The 19,668-nt window shown below is 43.8% G+C and overlaps 3 protein-coding genes across 4 annotated transcripts in view; all 3 read right to left on the bottom strand.

Moving 5' to 3' along the window:
* The window catches only part of ell (elongation factor RNA polymerase II), a 36,832-nt gene extending 35,185 nt beyond the window's left edge, over positions 1-1,647 (bottom strand). Inside the window, exon 1 of the mRNA XM_082525422.1 lies at positions 1,043-1,647. Within this exon, the coding sequence (XP_082381548.1) occupies positions 1,043-1,177 (135 nt within the window). The 5' untranslated portion in view covers positions 1,178-1,647. The remainder of the gene's footprint in view (positions 1-1,042) is intronic.
* An 849-nt stretch (positions 1,648-2,496) lies between these two features.
* fkbp8 (FKBP prolyl isomerase 8) lies at positions 2,497-10,992 on the bottom strand. The gene is made up of 9 exons (XM_082525203.1): positions 10,790-10,992; positions 9,977-10,238; positions 9,677-9,846; positions 9,474-9,562; positions 6,587-6,807; positions 6,223-6,395; positions 6,060-6,137; positions 4,063-4,200; positions 2,497-3,906 (listed from the first exon to the last, which is right to left on the bottom strand). The coding sequence occupies exons 2-9, from the start codon at positions 10,224-10,226 to the stop codon at positions 3,820-3,822; spliced, it is 1,206 nt and encodes a 401-aa protein (XP_082381329.1). The 5' UTR covers positions 10,227-10,238; positions 10,790-10,992; the 3' UTR covers positions 2,497-3,819.
* Positions 10,993-11,764: 772 nt separating this feature from the next.
* The window catches only part of ssbp4 (single stranded DNA binding protein 4), an 87,614-nt gene continuing 79,710 nt past the window's right edge, over positions 11,765-19,668 (bottom strand). Inside the window, exons 10-17 of one of the 2 annotated variants that reach the window (XM_082524044.1) lie at positions 18,363-18,408; positions 18,226-18,261; positions 18,036-18,090; positions 16,725-16,795; positions 16,425-16,503; positions 16,054-16,082; positions 15,866-15,967; positions 11,765-14,497 (exon numbers count right to left, since the gene is read on the bottom strand). In XM_082524044.1, coding sequence (XP_082380170.1) covers positions 14,414-14,497; positions 15,866-15,967; positions 16,054-16,082; positions 16,425-16,503; positions 16,725-16,795; positions 18,036-18,090; positions 18,226-18,261; positions 18,363-18,408 — 502 coding nt within the window. In that variant the 3' untranslated portion in view covers positions 11,765-14,413. Of the gene's footprint in view, positions 14,668-15,865; positions 15,968-16,053; positions 16,083-16,424; positions 16,504-16,724; positions 16,796-18,035; positions 18,091-18,225; positions 18,262-18,362; positions 18,409-19,668 lie in introns of both variants that reach the window. The other variant, XM_082524045.1, reaches the window with a different exon arrangement.

The raw sequence follows: 19,668 nt of genomic DNA, 5'->3' as shown, positions 1-19,668 counted from the left end.
AATATAACCATCACAGATACCTTCTAATGCTCATTCCTTCCATGTGCCTTGTATTTGATTAGGCAGACCTCTTCCTACAACTAGTGGCCACCCAGTTACCTGTCACAGTTTACTGTTGTGGATTGTCAGCTGCAGTCCTGCTATACACAGCCACTGAAGCTGGAGATAAGGCCCTTTCCTCCTGGCCTGTCAGCTTTTCCCTGTCAAATATTTATAGAAGCTGAAACGTTAGATGGCCACCATCAGACTTAAAGCTGTGGACACAAGAAGCCGAGTAAGAGCAAAAAGCAACCCAGAAACCCACGAGCTGAATCTAGTGTCCAGTAACTTCAGACAATGTCTAAAGCTGTAAACTGAACATGATGAGCATTTACTGGATGTGAGGAGGGGGGGTTGGGTAAAAAAAAATGCCCATGTTTCGCATGAATACCGAGTGCTTTTTCAAAGTATTCACTGCCGAGCCAAGGCTTTGAGAGAGGTAACAGCTTAAAGTGAGCGGACAGGGCTCAGATAACCGACGGCACCAGACACCCTCATGTGTGGGCAGTTTGATGGCTAGTTTAGCTAGCAAGGTTTGCCCCCACCACCACCCCCCCCCCCAAAAAAAAAAAAAAAAAAAACAGGAGAGAAATGACAGGGGTACCAAACTTTCTGGAAACATCTGTACACGCGCCATAAATGACTAATTTTCACTGATAATTCTTCTACGTTATAAAAGACGTATTTAAGCAAGACAAGTGGCCGATACCAAGTTTACACAGAGAGGCTGAAACAACGCGATGAAGTAAGCGGGCTGCGGGTCCAGTGGCACCGGGCTGGAGTGAGGGGTGTCTGGGTGTAGCTACAAAAACACGGAAAACCCACCGAGCACCCGGCCACAGCCGGGGCTCGCTAAACTACACGCTCATCAAACCGAACCGGCCGTGGACCTCAGCGTGAAGGCAGGCGGAGCGGGGACCGACCTCCCTCCGCCTGTCACAGCCGCCAGCACGGACTTCGGGAGCCGACCGGGACGGCACGGAACCGAAAAGGCGCCGCTTACCCTGCTGCTCTGGTAGGCTTCGAACGCCTTCAGCGCGCTGTCAGTGAGTTTGACGTGAAACACGGAGACATTGCTGCCGTTGCTCACTCTTCCACAGGACAGTCCGTAACACTGCTCCTCCTTCAGCGCCGCCATCTTGCTCTCGCTCCCACCACCACGCGCACGGACGCGCTCTGCCGTAAACCGAGAAGTCCCGGTGCTTTTCAATGAATATGCAGCAACGAGCCGGGGAGCGAGGAAGCCCCGTGGGCAAAGCCCGAGTGTCTGCTCAGAAATAATAACGACGACGATGATATTGATGATGATGATGATACTTTACAGCGTCACACCTGTGTTGCTTTTATAAGTTTGGTAACTGAGCGATGTTAAATTGTTTCAATATTTTGAACACTTAAAACTAATTGATATTTTAGATGACTTTGATTTTTTTTTCCTGGATATTTTGTAATTATGTCATTTTATTAACGACTGAAAAATATACACTGACTATATGAGCCAGCACTGCCCAGCAGAAACGCGTAGGTAGAGGGAAACGATAGGTCATCAGATTACGTCAGCGAAACGTCAATGTCTGAAGGCAAGAACACACACACCATGATGGTTTGGGTATAGTCACAACACCCGAGAATGTCCGCTTGTAAACCAATAAAACATGGACAGTGACTCTATCTCTGATTTAATTCATTTAACTGTCTCTGTGATGTTTTGGCTTCATGCTGAGAACGAGCACTCCAGATGTGTTGATCGAGAAGGAGCTTCACCATGTCTTGGAGAGGAGATGAGTGTCCTCATGCAGTGTGATCCTGCATGAGGAAGTCAGGAGTGACTGTATGTGAGAGAGGTGCAGGACATGTACAAGGAGCAGGTGGAGGTATGTACCGGAGAGAAGCGGAATAAAAGTCAAGAACAAGAGAGAATACCTGTGTGTGATTGGGAGGCGGATCAGCACAAGAGAGGTATAGAAGTGAGTGTAAGCAGGGTGATTTTGGTTTATAAGCTGGTAGAGAGCTGCTGTGATGAAAGAAGTACAGGAAATAAGTCCAACAGAGGGACAGCTCAGAGTCAGAGAGATGAGGTGGTTTGCACATGTGCAAAGGAAGGAGAGTGGATATCCTGGACAGAGGATGATAAAGATGTAGCTGCCAGGCAGGAGGAAAAGATCAGCCCAGAGGAGGATCATGGATGTAGGGAAGGAGAACATGCAGAGGGCTGGTGTGACGAAGTAAGATGCTTGGATAGGAGGAGATGCTAAGGGGAACCTCAGAATGGAGCTGCCCAACTATGACTGACTTAGAAAAGCAGAAGAAAACAGGCAGATGATCTGGAGCATGTTCTCCACGTTCTCTATTAAAAGACATGGATGCAGCAGAGCAGCTGCGGTCCTTTTATGAATCAGTGCAACAGTCGATATCTGTGAAACACAACTGCAGAAAGTGACACAAAGGAAACCGTAGTCTCATGACCGACATGTTTTATTGGGATCAATACAAAATTAACAAATGCATGGAATGGCATAATTACTTTAATCAGCAAGTGTTACGAGTCGATGCGGCTACCAGCTACTCTGATGAAAGCACAGATTTACTGGAGTCGCATTTACTCTAGGTAGGAAAGCAGTAAAATAAATTAACACCAAATGGAACTTAATTTAAGGCAAACTACACAAAAAAATTACAAAGGTGGAAAAAAACAAACCCACGCACGCACTCAACATGGCCTTCAGAGAATCATCCTTCAACATTTGGTCTTAATTGTGATACTGAGGTATAATTTACTGAAAATGAAAAATAAACTCCACTTTCACCCATCTGCTGAGAAATTACCTGTACCGTACTCTGCTGTCACTTTAAAGGGAAAAACTGCATCTCAATTAGGGGAAAATATATATTATATACATCTACATTTCTCTTTTTCTGGCGGTTGAATGATGGTACACATGACAGAGCATGAATAAATCTCCTGGTTTTAAAATGTAATCCCGCAGTCATGTGCTAAATAATGTATGCTGCCTCTGATTGTTGCTTTCCCTCTGCTTTCGGAGAGGTGTCTGCGTTACCTGCGACTCTTCGTGAGGCGTTTCTCACTCGCAGGCTCCTTCGTAGTTCCTAATGACGTGGGCACAATTTTAAGACCATCTCTCTGCACCCCCACAAACTTCAGCGTACACCCACCAACTTAAACATATCCAAAGACTGCAGTACTGCTCTACAGGTGTTTCAATAATAGTGTGTATGTGTGTAGAATCAGTACAAAGGGTCACAGAGGTAGTGCACAATGTAGAGCATCATTAGAAACGTGTGTGTGTGTGTGCGCCATTAGAAAGTGAAATTGTGTCTCTTGCATAATAAATATTACTTCAAATGCACAATCTGACACTGAACTATAGCAACAAATGGTAACATTTCACAGCAGCTGATTTCTTTTTTCTTAAATCTATTTTTACACTTTTCGCTTCAGCGTTCCGATAATCGCTTTGAACTACCAGACTGGAAAAACGATGGCAGCAAAAGAAAAGATTCAAAACGACAGATATTATTAAACCTACACATTTACAAGGTTGGAATTACATCTCCCATATTACATCATTACCGATGACGTCGAATTTGTCACAAAGTTCTCAAACATAGCAGAGAGGAGAGAGTGACGGCGAAGAGGCAACTGACCGACTGACATTTCCACCTCCTTTGACCAAAGGTCAGAAGGCACTGCCAGATGTGCTTTTGTGTTTCGGCTGGCCCGCTGCGTGGGACTGGTCAGGCCGTCGCTACAGGTTCGCATCAATTTCTAGCAGCTATGACAACAGATAAGGCTACGCCGCCGATGGCTACTGCAGTGGCGCCAAAAAGCCACTTCCAGCTGAGACCCTGGGGAAACAGAAGTAGAGTGCATGTTAAGCAAGTCGAATGATTTGTTGACTCACTGAAAAGCTCAAACAAACAAAACTCCACATCCTGTTTTATTGGTAATACTGATTAAGTCTGAACCACAGGTTTAACTCCGTGTTTTAGCGACAGTCTCACCCATGAAGACTTGGCGCGTGGTTTCTGCGTGCTGCTGTTATCAGAGTGGTTACCGAGCATCTTCTTATACATGGCCTGCTCTGCTCCCCGCTGCTCCGAGTGCTTCTTCACCAGCTTGGAGAGCTCAGCGTGGATCGTCTGCACACAACAGGCGAGACAATTAGACGATTCAAAGCTGCTCTTCAGTCTAGCACACCTGCTGACGTGCAGGACACGCAGCTGGAGTGCCGATTTCTGCGTCCCACGTACGTCAGGACGACGATAAGCAGAAAACACAGCTTTGCAAGAGAAATACGACCAATATTTTTCAGTACTGATGAAATACTTAACATAATCGAATCCTGGTGAAACATGAAATTTGATTTGTGTATGCATGTTTTTGTCTTCCAAGAAATCATTTTGCCCACATGGTGACAATTATTCCAGGATATGAGTCTAGTTATTGTTCCAGGATGGTCTGCTACATGAGTCACTTGCTAGTGACTAAGCAAACTAGCTTTTTCAGACACAAAAACTTTTTCTGCTTAGTAAAACAACCTGATCAAAGATTGAGTTTACAGTAATGTTCACTTAACCGTGTATTCTGTCTGTGGAAATGTTTCAACACAAAGGATTTGTCAGTTTCCACCTAAGACGCCGCAATGGCACCATCAACCGCTCACCAAAGACACAAAACTGACAGATGACTAACTTGTCCCTGAGAGAAATGATAAGGGTAAACTAAACATCCTGTTCTAGGAGCACATGTGTCCAAATGCTGTGCTGAGAAGTTCGAAGGCCGTCTAAATTGGACCAGTCATATCCACATGTCATTTCAAAAAAAGTAAATAGACAGGAAAATCATCTCTCACGCATCCGAGTTTGAGATGGGGGTGTGAATGGCTGACACCAGTGAAGAAGAAAAAAGCAGACAGTGTGTCTATTAGAGAAGAGGACGACAGTGCGTCATCCTGTCACTTCATACGCCTGCGCCTGTCCAAGACCGCCTCATTTATTATAACGAGAGTGCCGCGGTATTGTTGACGCTTCTTGCTGTTAGAACACGGGTTATTTAAGGAGTCTTTTCAGTTTTTGTGGCATATTTTAGCATTAAAAAGGGAAATATAGCACCAAATTAGAAACATGGTGACACACAATGATGACTCTTATGAAATCTGAATTCTCCCCCCCCAGTTTGATTCAGTTTCTTAATCTACTTTGTTTTTAAATGTAGCTTTGGTACGTTTCATTTTAATACCTCTGGTTTATTCCATTTGCTACACCTCTGTACTTGTTTCAGATTTGCAGATATCAGACATTTAGCTGCATTTCTCCAACTACTCTCAAAGGCCCATTAACTTAGCAATTCACCCGAGCCACAGAAACACTCCATTATACTTGCACTGTGTGTGTTGGCTGAAAAGAGGTTTGCAGGCCATGTGCTGTTTGACAGATTTGTGTAGGACTGAAGTGGGGAGTTCTGGGCACGAGCACCAAGTTGCTGCAGCTTACAGCTGATCCAAGAAGCCCACACGTTTAGACGAGTTTCGTCAAACGGCCTCGCGTTGCCAAAGAACCACGTATACTCGGCTGTATAAGCAGAACAGAAACACTTTATGTGCTGGATGTGAGTAGAACCTATTCAGATCAACAATCTGGAGACGGACCCCTTAAATTGATCAATTGGCTCTAAAAATAAAGATACTTTACCCTATAGCCCCATCTGCTGGCCATAGGAACACAGTTATTTGTCAACACCACAACATGTAGCCATGTTGATTAGCACCGTTGCTCCAGGTACTCTGGATTCCCCTCACAGTCCAAAGTAACTGGTGATGCTGAACTGCCCATAGGTGTGAATGTGGGTGTGAACGCTCGTCTGTCTCCGTGTTAGGCCTGCGACAGACTGGCCACCTGTCTACCCCGCCTCTTTCCCTTCATGTAGCTGAGATAGCGCTCACCCAACCGCCCGCAGGACCCTGATAAAGATAAGAGAAAGAATGGATGGCCAAAAATACCTTGTTGCTTGGTTCCAGTTTAAGTGCCTTCCTTAAAGTCTGGATGGCGTCTGTGAATTCACCTTGCAAGGCCAGCACCTAAAGCAAAGACAGGTACCCGTGAATAAGAGAACCAACGAGTTTACTGACAGAAGGAAACCGAAAGCACGAGAGCTACGCGCACCTTGCCCATGCGGAAAAGTGCCTTTATGTTGTCTGGCTGGTGTTCGAGTGCTGACACGCAGGACTTGAGCGCTGCATCGTAGTGGTCCAGTTTCAGCTGAGAAGCAGCCATGTTGTTTAGACACTTCACTTTCACATCCAAAAGCCCCTCTTCCTCCTCGGGGGTGATGTCAACTACAGCAGGAACAAAAGAAGAAGTTAAAAAAAAAAAAAAAAAAAAAAAAAAGAACAGTGCAAGTTATTATTCAAATGGTGCGTCATTACATTAGAGGAACACTGGTTAAGCTGATAATGTCTTTTCACTACAACAGCCAAATCCAAATTTACAGGAATGCATCGTCAACGTGAGCATCGGCAGATCTCACCTTTAGAACTAGACTCCGTTATCTGCAGGGCAATGCTATACGAATTGACAGCAAAGGCGTAGTCTCCGCGCTGATAATGGGCATTGCCCCGCTCTCTCTTTTGGCTGGCCAGGGCAATCTTCTCCGCAGGGGGTAGCAGCTCCAGGTCTGGAGCATCAGTAGCTTCCAGCAGTTTCACTTCTAGGGACAGCTCAGCATTTGCAGGAACTGCAGGTTCAAGACTACAAAGGGAAAGACAAACAATCAGAGGCAGGGTTTAAGAGAGTAAAAGTCAACAATCACTGGATTACACAGGAAACAGGACCTGTCACATGTCCCTGCATAGAACGAAAAACCGTTTTTGTCCAGTAAAAAGTAGGTTTAGCTTTTTAAAATGTAGTGCTTGGATGCGTTTTTTTTTTTAAAATCGACATTTAAGTCTGCATTAGAGATTAGCTTAACCTGTGCACAGAGCCGTCCAGGTTTGCTTCAGCGTTTGGAGATGTATTTCTTTAGGCGTCCTGATGATGGATCACTTACATTTCTAAAAAGATGCTTAAAAAATAAAATAAAAAATCTCCACAGAACAGCAGCCTCTGGCAGCAATATTAAAACTGCTGAATGAAGGGTAGTTTGGTCCGAGGAAAGAAACCACTGCACTTTTCTACATAATGAAAAGAGAAAAATCCTGCAGTGCAGAGGAGCACTACGACTTTCCTTCAATTTTCAGCTCATATGAAAGTTAGGAACTTCATTATGATCACAATGTAGCACTGCATCAAAGACGCACATAATCAAATGAAGAAAAAAAACAAAAAAACAAAAAAACCAACCTAAAAATGTTCTGAAATAAAAACATGGACTTCTTTACGAACTGAAGACCAGCAGTGACGGGTACAGCATCACTCTTCTCACTCGCTCCCTCTCTTTTTTATTAACACACACAAGTGTGGAAGAGCATTTTCATTCATCGAGTACTTTTTACATTGTGATATTACTATGTTTTCTTATATAAAAGTATTCTGCAGCTATTGAAAACATTACATTAAAGTTTACAAGCAGTAATTAGATACATCCACAGTCAGACGATTAACCACTGCTGCGTTCGCGAGTCTAAAAATACTCTCAGGTTTAATGAATGCGCAGCATCAATAAAGCGTTTCTTTGAGATGCCACCAGCTACCGGGCAGACAACAACGCCTCTCTGTGTCTCTCTCAAGATGGGCGATATAAACAAAAATCAGAAAGATGAGAGCTGCACAAACCAGTGTGACTCTGCAGCTCTGTGGGGAATGACGGGGTGTGCAGTGCCATGAAAAAAGTATTTCCCCCTTCCCAATGTATTATTTATTTGCATATCTGTCACATTTCAATGCTTCAGATTAAATTAATTGGGGGGGGGGGGGGTATCCAAACCTACCTGCCCTGTGTGAAAAAGTAACTGCTCCCCTTGTGAAATGATAAATGAACTGTGGCCTGATCACTGTCAGAGCTGCTGAATCACTTCAATAGAAGCTGTCTGACAAAGTGACGCAGGCTAAAAGATCTAAAGAAACAGCTGAGAAACAAAGTCACTGACATCCATCAGTCTGGAAAAGATTACAGAGACATTTCTGAGGCTCTGGGACTCCAGTGAACCACAGTGAGATCCATTTTCCGCACATGGAGAAACTGGGAACGGTGCTGAACCTTCACAGGAGTGACCGGCCTACCAAAATACACCCAGGAGGTCACAGAAGAACCAGAACAACAAGGCCAGAGGTCATGACTCAACCATAAGAAAGAGACTGGGCAAAAATGGCCTTCATGGGAGAGTCCAAGGAGAACACCACTGCTGACCAAGAAGATCACAAAGGCTCGTCTCACATCTGCCAACAAACAGCGGGATGATCCCAGAGACTCCTGGGAAAATCTTCTGACTGATGAGACAGAAGCTGAACTTTCTGGAAGGTTTGAGTCCTGTTACATCTGCATCAGACTAACAGCGTTTCATAAAGAGAACATCCCAGCAGCAGGTGGACACAGTGGTGGTAGTGTGATGGTCTGGGGGGCTCTGCTGCTCCAGGACGTCTCGCTGTAACTGAGGAAACCATGAATTCTGCTCCATACCAGAAGGAGGATGTCCGCAAATCACTTCATGTCCCGAAGCTTAAGCGAAATCAAGCAGCAGAGCAATGATCCAAACAGCAGCAAGTCCACCTCTGATTGGCTCAGAAAGACTAAATGAATGTTTTGGAGTGTCCAGGTCAAAGTCTGGACTTAAATCAGACTGTGCTGCTTCAGCGGGACCTTAAACAGCCGTTCATGCTGGAAAACCCTCCAATGTGTCTGAATTAAAGCATTTCTGCAAAGAAGAGTGGGCTAAAGTTCCTCCACAGTGACGTGAAAGACTCACTGAAGGCATCACAAATGCCTGGTGGTGGAACAGCCAGTTATCAGGTTTAGGGGGTAATTACTTTTTGATTTTTGTTGTTTGATTGTTGGGTTTTCCCTGTTCCTGTTACAATATTAAATCACTATGAGATTATTATTGTTATGCATTATTGTAGAAGGATTCCTCTGTTTTAATTGGTTAATTTAAAGCTCTTTATAAACCATTTTGTAACCTCTAACTAGAACCACACCAATAGATCGGCTAATATTAGCTATGTGCCGATACGGCCTTATCGGCCACGATAACCCTCACTTAACTCTAAAAACTGTTGTGAGAAACGGTGGTACAAGCCAAGACCTGTGCTCTCCAAAGTGTGATCAGAAAGTCACTAAAGCTTCATTAGATAAGTGGACAAGACAGAGAACTGAAACCCACTTTTAAATGAATTAGCATTGTGAGAAGGCCATTATTAAACTTTGATACAAAAAGTTTAAAAATAACAACATGCAAAAACAGCCTCAAACACTTCCTTACCTTCCTCTGGCACCATATGCATATTTGGCATCAGTCTGGATGAGCGCCTCCTCTCCCAGCGCCATGAGCTGGACTGTCAGATCCAGTGCCTGAAAAGGAGAAAAGCTCTCTTGAGAAAATTAAGGAATCACACATGAAGTGTGCAAATTCCACACACAAACCTCTGCAAAGGGCATTAATAAACTAATCTAACAGGTCTTTACCTGGATTACATCACCATCTCCCAAAGTGAAAGCGAAATCAGGCTTCTCCTCTACTAAAGTCCCGTCCACCAGGCTCGTTTTAAGACGGATTTTCACATTCTGTCCTTTCTGTGGTCGACTGTCTCGCCCTTCGCCTTCCTTCAGGACTTTTTTCTTCAACTGCCCATTACCTGGAATTAGACACGGTCACATGTATTACAACACTGACCACTGTCCATATCAGGCTCAATGCCCATCACTAATCAAGGAAAGTGCAGCACAGCCTACACTGCTGTGGAGCACATCATGGGTCCTACATACCCAAAACATCCAGCCATTCATCGACTTGACCTGTAGGGTCGGGGTCAGCGTTTGCATTTTCTGAATTTGTGGGTTTCACTTTCCCTTCCCCGGCATCTTCCAGAGGAGGCGGCTCGTCGTCGTCAATGTCTTCCTCATCTAAAACCTCGAAGTCTTCTCCGCTGTCCAACAGCGACGTTTTGCTGTTCTTCTTTGCTGATTGCGCATTATCGTGGCTATCCGACTCCATAATCTCCTCTCTGTCAGTCATTAGCAGACCCCTCTGGTAAAAAAAAAGAAAAAAAAAAAAAAAGACGGGAGACAACGTCAAAAATGATCCTTTGCCTAACTCTTAATGTGTGTGCCCTCCCAAAACACGGATTCCAATTCAGATTAAAGCCCAAAAACAGTGTTTAAAGATCCCCTGTCAGTCACACACCACTGAGCTTGTTACAGGCTAACAGCACTAAAATAAAACCTGCTTTCGCTCTGAATCGATCGGGATTATTGATCGATTTTAGCGTGACGTGATGCGATTTCACCTCAACATTACATGTTAACTGTTGTTCTACAGCAAGAAAGCCAACCACACGTTTCCAGAAGTTTCTAACAAGTTGCCCTGCTGTCATGTGTTCCCACACGGATGGCAGGCTGCTGCTAGCACACGTTAGCCGAGGATGTACAGCTAGCTAGCTGCTAGTTGTCAGCATTAAATTAGCAATTTTTTTTACTGTCTCTGAGTGTTTATCACTGCTTATACCGATCCCCGATGGAGTGAGTCAGAGTTAGGGATTTTATAATAAAAAGCCTGTATCAAAATAACCGGACACTTACCCTGAAATTGTCTGTGAAGAGCCGTGTTTTGGTTCTGAGCAGTCTCCTTTAGCTCGCAGTGCTGAAGTTAGGTTGCTGTTGGGGAACATGAAGCCAGTGAGACCTGGATGTGTCGCTGCATACCAATATCAACCTGACTTCGCCACGATCTGTTAACAGCCCCAAGCAGGCTGCTTCCTGTTAACCTTGAGACCCTGCACGTTTATTGGATGTTTCATGCTTATTCATAATTTACCTCAGAGGCAGCGATGTACGCCTGCAGCTGCTATTTGTAATGATAAAATGACTTATTTTTGCTAGTTTAAAACACAGATGAACACACTGAAAGCTAAGAACACTCAAAATGTATTAAATTAAAAACAAAACAGTTTGTATCAGTGATTTAAGGGGTGAATTTACACATGAAGACTTTGTGTGCAGCTCTCTAATGTTTTGATTTATTCTGAATAAGGATTTTAAAACTGTGATTTACATATTCACAATGGCTAGACATGCGTTTCATCCAAACACAAATAAACAATGCTGATGTAAAGTTTTCCAGGAAAAAGATGTTTCCAGTGGAAATATGTTTTTACTGATTAACATCATCACAACCAAGCAAAAGTCTTGAGTCACCCCTCGGGCTTGGTTAATGGGAAATAACTGCAGCACCTTATTCAAACATGTAGAAAACATAGATGGAAATACAGTACAGAAGAGGCTTTAAAGAATTTGGTATGACCACCTATATTCTTCAACACAGCCTGGATTCTCTTGAATGAATCATCTGTAGTCAATGTCAAAAGAAAAACGTAGAAAATTCTTCAGAAAGCCCGCAGGACTATTGCTCAAGCGCAATTTCAAAATATGATAAAAGCCCAGCTCGTTGGAAGCAAAATATGAAGAAACGAGGGATGACTCAAGAGCGATTGCCCGAGACTATATGGAAGATGAGTTAAATGAGCGCTAAGAGGGAGAGAGAGTCAAACAACAAGGAAAAATCAAATGACATTTATTATTGATGCATTGTTTCTTTTTTGATAAGCAAATTATCTGTTTTTCTTTCAGTCTAAAGAAACTTTACAATATAAAGAAACATACAAAGAACATCTTTATTACCTACACAAGACGCCTAAGTCCCTAAGACAAGATTCTGAACTATCCTACCATGAAATACAAAGCAAACCCAAGAGACAGACTGCTTCATATTGAATACTGCCGTGTCATCAGAAAGGACCGTGAAAGGTACAGGAGAATCGTTAAACGCCCTTACCCCGATTCCCCACCCCTCCCCGTCTCAATACAACCCCTCCGCCCGACCAGCAAATCTTCCTAATGGTACAGTATTATACATCACAATAGAAGTACAGAGATGGCCGACGATCGATATACACAGAGGACTGAGAGAGGATCAGTGAGAGAGCTTCAAACTATACAACGCTATTACAGGAGCGAATAGCAAAGGACACAGTTTTCCCCATAAGTATTACATTTTGATCTTCTTAATTTAAAATGAGGTTTCCTTAAGTATTTTTTCCTTTTTAAAAGTTTCTTAAATTGATAAAAATCCTTCATATTAAAAACTGCAATATGAGGTCACATGTTTTTTTTTGTGAGAAGATGCCCTTTTTTGTCATTTTTCTGGAAAAACTATTCACACGATTTTTCAAAACCAAAACAGAGGAGTGGAGGGCAGAGCGAGGACGCCGCGGCTCTTTGCTCCTCTCTGTCCCGTCCTCCCCGCCACGCACGCCTTTAGCGTATGGTCTGCATTAAGCGTGTCAATGTATTCTATACATTTAGCCATGTTTACTGTATTCTAGAAATTTAGCCACATGAGCCAAATAGTCAGTGCATCCTTTCACTATGAAAAACATGGACAGATCTATTTATAATTTACTTTCAGCTGTATTCATTGGTAGTGACTGACATATCAAAACATGTCAATGATATCAAAATGCATTATACAGTATTTACAAAAAGGGAAATCAAAGGGTGAGGGGTGTGGAAGGAGGGGGGAGGGGTGCGGGAGGCGTGTGTCACTACATAGGAGGAACACTGGACTGAGTGATTTCCAGGCCACCGACGGCCAGACCCTGGAGATGTCCCTGTTTAACGCTGTGTACAAACTGTTCACATTGATATCAGGAAATTGAGAAGTACATCACCACCACCCATAGAGGCAACGCTGGTTGCTCAGTTGTCATTGGTTTGAAAACAGCTGCGAAGCAACTGAAAGAAACAGTTCACCCTCTGAACCGGTGACCGCGAGCGTTCATCAGAAACAAATTAAATAGCGTACTGTGTGACATTGACGTTTCTGTGTGCAGATTCTATGGGCTTTATTTTTTTTAATCAATTTCATACATTTGAAATTAAAAACAAAATGGAAACTTATTGATTGCAAGTAATCCTCTTCTTTAGATGGTTTACGATCAACTCCCATCATCAGCGCTCCCACGGGTCCATTATCCCGCACATGTGGGACTCACTGATGGGAACTCCACAGAGGCAGGTATTTAACGCACAGTTAAGAAGGTGGACCCAGCAGGATTTGTGATTTCAACCCAAACGAGTGTCTCCCACATTTGCTTCCAGCCCAAAAGGAGTTGCTGGATGGACCAGAATGAATCCTGGGAGGAGAAAAGGGGCCACTTGGAGTCCATAAAAACAGTGAAATCAAACAAAGCAAGAGGATGAAGGGTAGGGAAACACGTTCCAGGAGTCACAGACGACTTGTAAATAACAAATAATTAAAACAAAAGATAGAAAAGAAAACACAGTACAAGCTAAATATGTTACATTTACAGAAAAGACCCAATCCGTAGAGGAGACGAGTGGATTCACAAAATTTCTGAATTAAAAATGGCAGCTGACAATCACGTCAGGGTGTCATCGGAGCCATTTTCTACCAGCAAAAGAGCAGGAAGCTAGGAGAAGGGTTACTTTTTAAGACAGTACAGTTAGACGTGTGATCGTCAGGTGCATCTACAGACACACTGTACCTGAAAACACAACTCTGTTACCCAGATACTCTTCCCGTGAAGTTTGGGGAACACATTTAGGAGACAAACATTAAAGGAGGTTTGTGACGCGAGGCTGACGGCGGCAGAAACGAGACAAACAACAAATCAAATCACGTAAACAGAAAATCATTGTGCATTTTTCGAGCGTGTGCTTATTCTGTCACCGTCGCTGCTGCTGCTGAGAGAAAATGTGCCCTTTACAGGAAATCATAACTACATTAGTCAAACGATATCAATTATGAAAATTAGAACAATAATATCAGCAACAACAAAAAATACAAACACTGAATGAAAACCGTTCTCGCCCCAAAATGACATCATCAGTTCATCTTTTTTAACCAATCCTGTCACAGGAGCAGAGCTTTTGAAATGAGGGCTCTCGGCCCCGGGTCGGAGGACTGCTGCGCGCCCTCGTCAGTTTTAATCAGCTTGATGTGAGAACAGGGTGACGGCGGGGCGGAGCTGAATGCGAAGGGGCGTCTCGTTTGGGCCTGGATGTCACCCACTAGGGCAGGTTTCGGATGCGAGAAAGACACGCTAGGGGCAGGTTCGCGGTCTCACGGCGCTCGGACCCTCGACGGGGCGAAGACGAGATCCTTCCTGCTACTCGGAGGCCTTTTCATGTTCTTACACCTAGTTTGGAGGTGTTGGTGGGATGGGGGGCCTTGAGGCGAATCCTGCTTTCCAGGGGAATCCCCAGGGGCTGTGTGGCACAGCACACCATCCACGAATAGGAGGAAGAGGAGGAGGGTAATGCAAGACGCATCAGGGTGGACGGGAAAGGGAGGTTGAGATAAAGGGAGATGAAAAAGTAAAATAAAATAAAAGATTAAAAAAAAAAAATCACACACTCATCGTCATGTTGGGTGAATACTGTAAAGAGAGAGAAAAAGAGAGCAAGAGAGAAAAGATAAGCTAATACTATATTTAACTTGTTCCACTATCCAGTTTAATATAAAAGCAGTTCAGCTACTTAAACTAAATGCCATGTCAAATCCACCAGCCTTCAGCAGCAAACAGTACACAAAGCTCCTTTTAGTTTATTCTGTATGTCAGTAAACTCAGCAAGCAGAGCGAAGCCCAGCCCAGAGAGAAAATGTGAGGGAATTTCAGATCACAGTGACGGTACAGTCTGACATTAATCACGCTACGGCAATCGCTCCATGCACCAGAGAAGGCATGATGTGTGTTATTGTCCATGCTTGTGTGTGTGCATGCTGTGTTTCTGCGAGAGAGTCGGACAAAGCTGGGAACATGGGGCGTGACACGAAGGACTGTGCAGGGGGCAGATTTCCAAACCGTGGAGACTTTTGTGTGCAAAACAACACGGTGTTAATTTAGCTCTTATCATCGTAAAGCAAGGCAGCACTACAAGGTTTCCTGACAGCTAACTCATAAGTTCACAGGAGACTGTGATTAACATGCACGGATCAGTAAAAATACAATAAAACTAATAAAACTAACAAACACCAGCAGCAGGATATGGATCATCTGTGGCATCTGAACACAGATTTGAACTGAGCAATGAGGAAATGAAAGGTTTTCATTGCTCTGTCTCTTAATGTTAACAAAAATAAGCCAAATAAGTCCAGTCTAAGCTACGTCTAAGCTTGTAGTAACACTGAGGCCCTCCATATTTAAAAATCACAGCTCTCAGCTCAGCCACATATCTGCACCGAGGTGAGATTTCACGCTGACAGAAGATTTTTGTGCCGTTACACTCTCCACCCTGAGTTTTCATAGTAAAACATCTTCAAAGCTCTCAGTCTGTTAACATAAGGATGTTCTGGAGCAAAAGGAGTAGTTTCACGTGACTGTCATGTCTTAATTTTGAAAAACGTCTCACTTCAGTCTGGTGGTAAATGAGTCCTGCCTGAGACGGCAGGGGACTTGCCAGCTTTCTAAAATGGATCACTTCAGACCTCCATCTATATTTGTCTTTAGAAAACCATCCCCCAGGTTGCCGTGGACAATTGGCAGCTACGATCATCTAACGTGGAGGGCGTGAGTGAGTCTCATGCCGGCGGGAATCTGTGTCAAACACTTTGAGGGTTTTTTTTTTTTTACTCACACTTTCACTTTGGAATGGGTTTAAAAAGTTGCCTGCCATCTCGCCGTCATCCCGCGGAGTGCCGGGAGGATTGTTCATGCCTGCCATATTGTTGGGAGAATTCTACAAACGTGGACGAAACGCACCAATGAGAATAAAGAACTCATACAGACGGACAAAGAGAGATACGCAGGCATGGACAGTCTTACCTTTGGCAACCCATCCATGTCACCAGAGCCTGCATTAGAAAAGGAAAAAGAAAAACAGTGTCAGTGCAGGATATCCAGAGCTAGCAGAAATTGCTTGCACTTAAACAACTAATGGCTTTTAATTAAGCTATTTGTTACACATACAGATGAGCACTAACTCAGCTGGCTTCACCAATCATGTCTCATACATCAACAGGATCAATTGGCCTAACTCACTGCCCCACTAATCAATTTTCCCTTTGCTCAATACTGAGACAACACTTCCTTGATCTGCCATTAGAGGGCAGAGTCCACCTTCTAAAAGCTTTTGAGTGTCATAAGATTCAGTGTATGGGCTCATAGCTTACTGTACCGCATCTTTAGGTACGCACCTAGTGATCCATTCATATGATGCTGATCCATAGCACCCATTCCACCCATGGGCCCATCGGGACCTGGTCCCATTGGGAACTAAAACAAAAAACAGACACGTCGGTTATTTTTATTTCTATAGTCCAATATAATAGATCAAAAATTACCATCAGAGGGTTTTAAGACAAAACAGCTACAGCTAAATAAGGTACTGTCTCTCAGTATTTTTGCAGCTTGGGGAACACGACATGTTAGCTGACTGGTTTATAAAAAGGAAAATAAATAAATATATGAAAACTGAGCCAAACGTCGATACGTACATTAGGTCTATTACCACCAGGGCCGATGGGGTTCATCATTGTGTAGATGTTTTCGCTTGAATTTGTTGAATCTACGAACAGAAGAGCAGGTGGATGTTTAGGCTCTCTGTGCTTCACTCCTCCCAGACTGGGAAGCACTTACAGGTAAACTGCCTCTTTTTATATGCAAAATCCATGAAAAATTATTGAAAGAAGTTTTGGTCCTTGAGGTAAAGAATGGGGAAAACTGAAGACACATAGGCAGCAACAATTTTACCATTGGTGTAATAGTTTCTGCTACAGTACAGGACAAAGACCACCACCGAAGAAGAAATTGAAAAAACATCAGTTCCTCTTTCTGCCAGTCAATGCACTCGCTGCTCTCTGCAACGCACAGTCAAAGAAACCCATCTTATTCCTGTAACAAGAAGATTAGTTGTTATACGGACACCCTGGTAACTTGGCATCAACCAGTACACGCTGTGTCGCTCCTCGCGTGCGAGTCGGTCTGTTCTTAAAAGATTCAGAAGAGTGAGGTGACCTTGATCTGACATTGCAGGTAGAAATTTGTGAGCAGATAACTGAGAAAAGCACGAGAAAGATGAATGACGAGCTGAAAGACGAGGAGCAGAGATGGACAGAGCGCATGCACGGCACATGGGGTAGAGAAATCTTGCCCATTAGCGTTCCTGAATGCGGCTTTTGTTGTCGTGACTGGAGGAAGGGGGCTAATTCCAGAGTGAGGTGAGCACTTTTGTGTGTGTGTGACTGCAGTGGAATATGTTTTCCTTCTCAGTGTAGGTGCGAACAGGACTGCAAAGGGCTGCCCCGCAACATATCACAATAGCGGCGTGCATATAACACAAAAAGAAGCTTTTCACAGGCCATCAGAAACAGAACATCTACAGGACAACCGCCCGCAGCGTTTTGTTTGCAGTCAATCCTCCACAGAGACACCTTATTGATGGGTCAGACCTGAAAGGGATTAGTCAGTTGATTGTATGCCTCTGCTTCCACTCGAGTATTTTTCACTCTATGCCTTAAGTTAAAAAAAAAAAAAAGTGTGACAAAGGATTTTTCATGAACATCACATTTGAGAGTTCCAACAAAAGCACATTCAGTGCAATATATATTTTCTTCCATTTTTCAGTGTTTTACACTTAAAACTCCTCCTAAAGGCTCAATTCTTCACGTATTTAGAGCCCGATCTGTCTCCCAAAGAGAAATGTGTATCTGACGGAGAACACGTTTGATGTTTCTTAGACAAACCCTCCTTCAGTGAGCACTGGATCAAAGCAGAAACCAGAAGGGAAACTGAAATGTATAACTCACCTCCAGGGCTAGGCATGATGGGAGTTCCTGGTGGGCCGCCTCCCCCCGGAGGACCCTGAGGGGTGAGAGCAAGCGAGGGAGAGAAATGAGCACTGAGTGCATCTAGATGGCAGCGCGCCTGTTAGATATCACAGCGTGACAGGTAATTTATGGCCCGTGGTCGAACACGAGTTCGTGACGGGACACTTACCACATAGTTGCCTGGAGATGAAGATGAATAAGCTATCTGTGGGGAGGAGAGACCCGGGGTGAAACACAACATGAAGCACAGTTATTGTAAATGCACTCGGTCACGTGGATGTGAAGATGTGAGAGGGTGTGACTCACTGAGTTGGTGTTGGGGTTCGGCCACGGACCTCTTCCGCCAGGACCCCTGAAATGCAGAGAGGTACGAGGATAAAGGGGAGGTTTTATTATTTGTTATGTACATGGACTCTAGAGATTATTGCAAAAGTAGAGTTCATCAGCTGACGTGCAGAAATGATCTAGAAACCTGCCTGTTCTGCTTTCTGGGAACTTTATTGAGGGACTTTTTTATTGGCGTGACGGTCAGTCACAGGACAAGCATTGAGACTCTGAAACAGAAGACGACTTGTTGTTTTTTTAGTGCCACGTTTACTCTTTGGGGTTGAAAGTTCATTGACTGTTTCTGTGCAGCCACACTAACGTGGATCACACCTTCCTGGAGAATTATCATCTCCAATCTGCCTTTTGTCGAAAGAAACTCTATGAAAGAAAAGGTGTCTGAGCTACATGTTTCTGCTCCACAAAATAATTCCACTTTTGCAAAGTTTCTATTTGGCATCGGTAAATACCACAGCACAGAGACTGTTCTTTCGAAGGTCACCAGCGATCTCCCAGTGGCTTCTGAGCAGGCATGTGCTCTTTATCTGGCACCGCTGGACTCGAGCGCAGCATTGGACACAATTGATCACAGTACTTTTTACAAACTCTGGTGCCTTGTGGGTGTCTGGCTCAGCTTTATAATGATTTTCACATTATCTCTCAAACAGGCTGCACCTATCAATAACTACTATGTCTCTTTATCCACACTCATAAAGCACGGTGTGGCTCGGGGCTCATTTGTAGCTGCAGTATGATTTTACATACGTCCCCCGTGTCACAGCATTCATGGTTACTGGATTTCTTTCCGTATTTTTACTGATGACACTCTGTTGTACTTCCCTCTTAGGCCCAGTGACTTTGAAGTGCAGAGCTCCTGCAGGACGTCTTAAAACTCACGTGCATGCGCATTATGAGGAAAATGCCCTGTAACCCTATACAGCACTATTTTATTTAATTCTTCTCATTTGAAATTTCTTTGCCGTATGCGTCGGTGCCTAGCCTGAGACCTATTGTGTCAGGGTCAGAGTAAAGCCAGGATACAAGGCCTCTGATGTCGGTGACATCTTTTAAGTCTGTGTTTATCGGAGAGCTTATCCTGACTTTCTACTTTTACCTTAAACCAGTGTAAGTCTTTATATCTCTTTTCAGTGTAAGTCTTTTTTCTGCCTGATGGTTCTGTGGGATGTTTCTTCTTCCCTCATCTGTCACCAAGCTGGTTTGAGAGGAAATTGGGGGGTTCTAATATATTAGTACTATTTTTGCCTGTTATTTAGATGATGTAAACATT

Source organism: Aulonocara stuartgranti, assembly GCF_965226115.1.
Source record: "Aulonocara stuartgranti genome assembly, chromosome: 23".
In the NCBI taxonomy this organism is placed as follows: Eukaryota; Metazoa; Chordata; class Actinopteri; order Cichliformes; family Cichlidae; genus Aulonocara; species Aulonocara stuartgranti.
The sequence above is the reverse complement of the archived record's forward strand: the minus strand, read 5'-3'. Positions and strand labels throughout refer to the sequence as shown.

Bases quoted from the DNA above. Each gene is read 5' to 3' on its own strand.
- fkbp8 (XM_082525203.1), bottom strand. From the start codon at position 10,226: ATGACTGACAGAGAGGAGATTATGGAGTCGGATAGCCACGATAATGCG. The intron at 9,563-9,676 runs GTAAAGACCTGT...TCTCCTTTTCAG, and splicing joins GAGATGGTGATGTAATCCAG to GCACTGGATCTGACAGTCCA. The intron at 4,201-6,059 runs GTATTTTTGGCC...TGTTGTGTGCAG, and splicing joins AACTGGAACCAAGCAACAAG to ACGATCCACGCTGAGCTCTC.